Here is a 4898-nt window from a genome sequence, read left to right on the forward strand (position 1 = left end):
GTTTAGGGTTTAGGGTTTAGGGTTTACAGGTTGCAAATGCCCAGCGCCTCCTCAGGCCTCCCAGCAACCAGCGCGCGCCGCGCAACACTCCTCACGTTGAAGCTGAAAAACCACAAACCCTAAACCCTAAACCCTAAACCCTAAACCCTACCTACGCCCTAGGCCGTAGGCCTCCGCATGCAGCCCTCAGCGTTCGGCTAAGTTTTGGCAGGTCTGTTTTGCGCCAAAAGCTGCTGCTACTGCTGCTGTTGCTGCTGTTGCTGTTGCTGCTGCTGCTGCAGTTGCTGGTGCTGCTGCTTGCAATACCTTGAGGAAGCAAATCCACAACAGCGGTAAGCCGGAGGTGGCTGCTGCTGCAGCAGCACTGAGACGGCGCCAGCGACCTGCAGCAGCAGCAGCAGCACAAGCAACAGCAGCAACAGCAGCAAAAGCAGGTCGTCACGGTTTTGTGTCGTTTCTGCGTGGGCACTGCAAGGATAACCGCAGCAGCACCTGCTGCACGAGGTCTGCCGGTGCCACTGCTGCTGCTGGTGCTGGTGTTGCTGCTGCTGCTGCTGCTGCTGCTGCTGCTTCTGCTGCTGCTGCTGCTTACATTCTTTTGAGAAAGCGGCAGCTGATTGCTGCTGCAGGGATTCAATTCGGCACGACGCAGCAGCAGCCACCTGCAGACAGCTAAGCCGAAACGAGGCGCCGTTCCTGCTGCTGCTGCTGCAGCTTCTGCTGCAGCAGCTGCTGCTGCTGCTGCTGCTGAACAGCTCTTCCCAACTGCCACATTTAGGGTCAAGACTTAACGCTCGACTGTAGGACTTAAAGAAAGGGTTCTCTTTTTAGGGTTTAGGGTTTAGGGTTTGCAGCACCTGTAGGGCAGATCCTTCCGTGACCCGCTTACAGCGGTGAGAATGTTCAGCTCTGCAGCAGCAGCAGCAGCAGCAGCAGCAAACCAGCACCTGGGAAGCTTCGCGGCATGACAATAGCAGCAGCAGCTGCAGCAGCATCTGCAGCTACAGCAGCATCTGCAGCAGCATCTGTAGCTGCAGCAGCATCAGCAGCTGAAGCAGCAACCGCAGCAGCAGACCTACCTTCCTCAGGAGACAAGAGGTAGGTACCCACAAGTTCAGTTGCTGCAGCAAAGGCAGCAGCTGTCACGCTGCCGCTGCCGCTGCTGCTGCTGCTGCAGCAGCTCCGAAAAGCCTCAATGCAGAGCTGCGTGAACTTGCACTGTCTATACACCCTGGCGAGCAGCAACTGCTGCCAGGTAAGCACCTGCAGCAGCAGCAGCAAGGTCGCGAGCGGGACGAACCCTGAATCCTTAGCCCTAAACCCTAAACCCTAAACCCTAAACCCTAAGCACTCACCACCACGCCTGTTGGTGTCGCGTTACAGAGCAGAAGCTCTGCGGCGTCTTTGTGCCTCTGCAGATGCACCTGCAGCAGCAGCAACAGCAGCAGCAGCAGCAGCAGCAGCTGGCCATTTAAAAATGAGAGCAGCGAGAGCAGCAGCAGCAGCGACACCATCAACAGCAGCAGCAGCAGCCCCCACGGCAGACACGCCAGCAGCAGGCGTCGTTGACTGGTCTAGGATAGCAGCAGCAACAGCAGCAGCAGCAGCAGCATCTGCTGCTGTTGCTCACCAGAGTATGCGCCTTCAGCAGCAGCAACTGCGGGTCTGCTGCACATTGCTGCGAGTACCGCTCCAGCAGCAGCAGCAAATCCTGGTGTCTCCCTAAGGCATGCAGCCGCCATAGTGAAGCTGTGAACCACACACTGCTGCTGCTGCTGCTGCTGCTGTTGCTGCTGCTGCTGTTGCTGCTGCTGCTGTTGCTGCTGCTGCTGTTGCTGCTGCTGCTGTTGCTGCTGCTGCTGCTCAACAAAGGCTTGCCGCATGCAAGTGAACGAAGCTGCTGCAGTTCTTTCAGGGGCTCTGGAGCTCCTGCTGCTGCTGCTGCAGCGGCTGCTGTCGCTGGTGCTGCTGCTGGGGAAGCGACGGAATTCGGTGGAGCTTCTTTAATTGAGAAACGCAGAAGCGACTTCTGCTGCTGCTGCTGCAGCTGCTGCTGCTGTTGCTCCAGCACACGCTGCACGCAAGGTGAGTAGAAGAAGTGCTGCTGCTGCAGCTGCTGCTGCTGCTGCTGCTGTTGCTGTGGGTCCGGGGCCCCCAACAGCAGCAGCATATCTGCAGCAGCTGCATCTTGACAGCAGCACAGTGAAAGGGTTTCCTGCAGCCACTCCCCACAAGTCCCGTTGGCTGTTGCTGCTGCTTCAATCTGCTGCAGCAGCAGCGCGTCTTGCTGCTGCTCAGTCTCGTGCTGCAGCAACTGCTGTACTAGCTGCTGCGCCTGTGACTGCAGTAGAAGCAGATGCTGCTGTGCCTGTGCCTGCTGCAGCTGCTGCTGCTGCTGCTGTTGCTGCAGCTGTTCAACCTGGGCCAACAGCAGCAATGCATCTGCTCTGCTGTCGAGCTGCTGCTGCTGCTGCTGCTGCGCAGATAGTGCACGTGCTTCCAGCAGCAGACTTGGCGGGGCCGCGACTTTGCATGTGCTGCTGTTTCTTCCCTTGCTGCTGCTGCTGCTGCTGCAGCAGGGGTCTCTCGACGGGTCTAGAGGGTCTGGCAGCAAAGGACAGAATGGGAAGTCCACTGACAGCTGTTGCTGCTGCTGCTGCTGCACCCGCTGGTAGTGTTGCTGCAGCAGCATCTGCCGCGATTGCTGACTGAAACGCTGTTCGTCTGCAGCAGCAGCAGCAGCTGCTGCTGCTGCTGCCTGCAGCGACCCTTGGGGAACCGACGCATGCATTGTCTAGCTCCTGCTCCAGCCGATTGTGCTGCTGCTGCTGCTGCTGCTGCCGGCACTGCTGCAGCTGTTGTTGCGCATAGCGTTGCTGCTGCCGTGGTTGCTATTCCAGTTGCCGTTGCTGCTGCTATTGCTGCAGTTGCTGCTGCTACTGCGTCTGCTGCTGCTGTTGCTCTCCCCTATGCAGTTGCTGCTGGTATCCCGCAAGCCGCCACTTATGTTTCCTCCAGCTGATACTGCTGCTGCTGCTGCTGCTGCTGCTGAAGGCCTGCTGCAGCAAGCTGGCTGATGCTCAGGGCTGCTGCCTCCGGTGTAGCGGCTTCTGCTCGCCAGCACCCTAAATCCTGCATAACAGCAGCAGCAGCAGCAACTGCTGCTGCTGCTGCTGTTGTTGTTGCTCCGGCTGCTGTGTGCATTTGCTGGTGAGGCAGCACATGCGCCGCTGCTGCTGCTGCTGCTGCTGTCTTTAGAGAAAAGCAGCAGCAGCCCTCAGCAGCAGCAGCACATAGTCGCAGCGAAGCTGAAACCGCTATAAATTTCTGCTGCTTCGCCGCTGCTGAGCAGCAGCAGCAGCAGCATCACACTCGAGGCCAACTGGTGGGGTCGCTCTTTGGGGCTGACTTCGACTTTCGTAGCTGATGCTGCAGCAGCAGCAGCAGCTGCTGCTGCTGCTGCAAGCCAACAATATTTAGTGCCGATTTATTCAAAACGCTTAGGTCATCGACTACAACACGATTAGCAGCAGCAGCAGCCGCAGCAGCAGCACCTGCTGGGTCCTTGCTGCTTCAGCCTGGCGAACTTGGGGAGCGACCAACTTGCAGCAGCTGACTCTGCAGCTCTAGCAGCAGCAGCAGCAGCACATGAAGCATATTGTGACATAGGTGAAAGGCTGCAGCAGAAACTGTCGCGCTGACCCCGCTGCTGCTGCAAGGCAGCAGCAGCATCGAGAGTCACAGCAGCAGCAGCATAGCAGGAGCAGCAGCGACAGCAGCAGCGAGACATGCACACAAGCTTAAGCGACAACAAAAGCACTCAGAGCAGCAACAGCCATAGGTGAGCTGCAACCCAAGCAGCAGCAGCAGCAGCAACAGCAGCAGCAGCAGCAGCAGCAGCGGACGGCGGCGACAAAAGCAATGGCACCTTCGAGGTCATTGGCATTTGCTGCAGCAGCACTTGGTAGGCGTCTTGCTGCTGCGGCTTCAGGCCGCATAGGTGCAGCAGCAGCAACAGGCGGCAGCAGCAACAGCAGCAGCAGGCTGCTGGCCTTCAGCAGCCGCTATCCCAGCTTTTGGCCTAGGCGTCAGAGCCAGCGGCGGCAGCAGCAGCTGCAGCAGCAGCAGCAGCAGCGGCTGGGACAGGCTGGAGCCCCTGCCACGACATTAGCAGCAGCAGCAGAAGCAGCAGCACCGGCGGCAAGAGCGGAAACTCCAGCAGCAGCGAGCGCAGCAGGAGGCTCTGATGAGCCAGCAGTTGCTGCTGCAACAGGAACTGCTGCACCAGCAGCAGCACCAGCTGTACCACCAGCTGCAGCAGCAGCAGCATCAGCAGCAGCAGCAGCTGCTGCTGCTGCCTCTCATGCTGCAGGTCTGGCTTTGCTGCAACACTACCGGCAGCGCAGCGCTGCATACTTTGGGCGTCTGCCTGCAACAGCAGCAGCAACAGCAGAAGAGGAAGCAGCAGCAGCAGCAGCAGCAGAAACAGTCTCGAGCCTCCTCAGCTATGCAAGGGGATTATCAGCAGCACCTTTTATTGTCAGAATACCAAACACAAAACCACCAGCAGCAGCTGCAGCAGCAGCAGCAGCAGCAACGCCTCCTGCTGCTGGCACCGCGCAGCAGGAAGGCGCACAAGAGCAGCCGCAACTGGAGGTAACTTCATTCGGGGGAGTCACGGGGAGCTGCTAGGGTTTAGGGTTTAGGGTTTAGGGTTTGGGGTTTAGGGTTTAGGGTTTAGGGTTTAGGGTTTGCGTTTAGTTCATGAACAAAAGGAATCGGCTGGCCCAAAGAAAGCGGCGCAAGAGACAAGGCGAAAGAGTTTCTTTGAGATACAGGTAGCAGCAGCAGCAGCAGCAGCAACAGCAGCAGCAGCAACAGCACCAGCAGCAACAGCA

The 4898-nt window shown here is 58.5% G+C and overlaps 2 protein-coding genes across 2 annotated transcripts in view; one reads left to right on the forward strand and one right to left on the reverse strand.

The window, feature by feature from the left end:
• ETH_00014520 (uncharacterized protein) overlaps positions 1-2791 on the reverse strand; it is a gene marked incomplete at both ends in the record, with an annotated part of 5732 nt that extends 2941 nt beyond the window's left edge. Inside the window, 7 exons of the mRNA XM_013377033.1 lie at positions 28-102; positions 307-383; positions 593-662; positions 858-909; positions 1080-1263; positions 1356-1424; positions 1631-2791. Coding sequence (XP_013232487.1) covers positions 28-102; positions 307-383; positions 593-662; positions 858-909; positions 1080-1263; positions 1356-1424; positions 1631-2791 — 1688 coding nt within the window. The remainder of the gene's footprint in view (positions 1-27; positions 103-306; positions 384-592; positions 663-857; positions 910-1079; positions 1264-1355; positions 1425-1630) is intronic.
• A 1130-nt stretch (positions 2792-3921) lies between these two features.
• Positions 3922-4842, forward strand: ETH_00014525 (uncharacterized protein; the record flags this gene model as incomplete). Its single annotated transcript, XM_013377034.1, has 2 exons — positions 3922-4656; positions 4762-4842. The coding sequence occupies 2 exons, from the start codon at positions 3922-3924 to the stop codon at positions 4840-4842; spliced, it is 816 nt and encodes a 271-aa protein (XP_013232488.1).
• Positions 4843-4898: the final 56 nt, after the last annotated feature.

The sequence above is a fragment of the Eimeria tenella genome, genomic scaffold (assembly GCF_000499545.2).
Source record: "Eimeria tenella Houghton genomic scaffold, Eth_scaff444, whole genome shotgun sequence".
Taxonomy (NCBI): Eukaryota; Apicomplexa; class Conoidasida; order Eucoccidiorida; family Eimeriidae; genus Eimeria; species Eimeria tenella.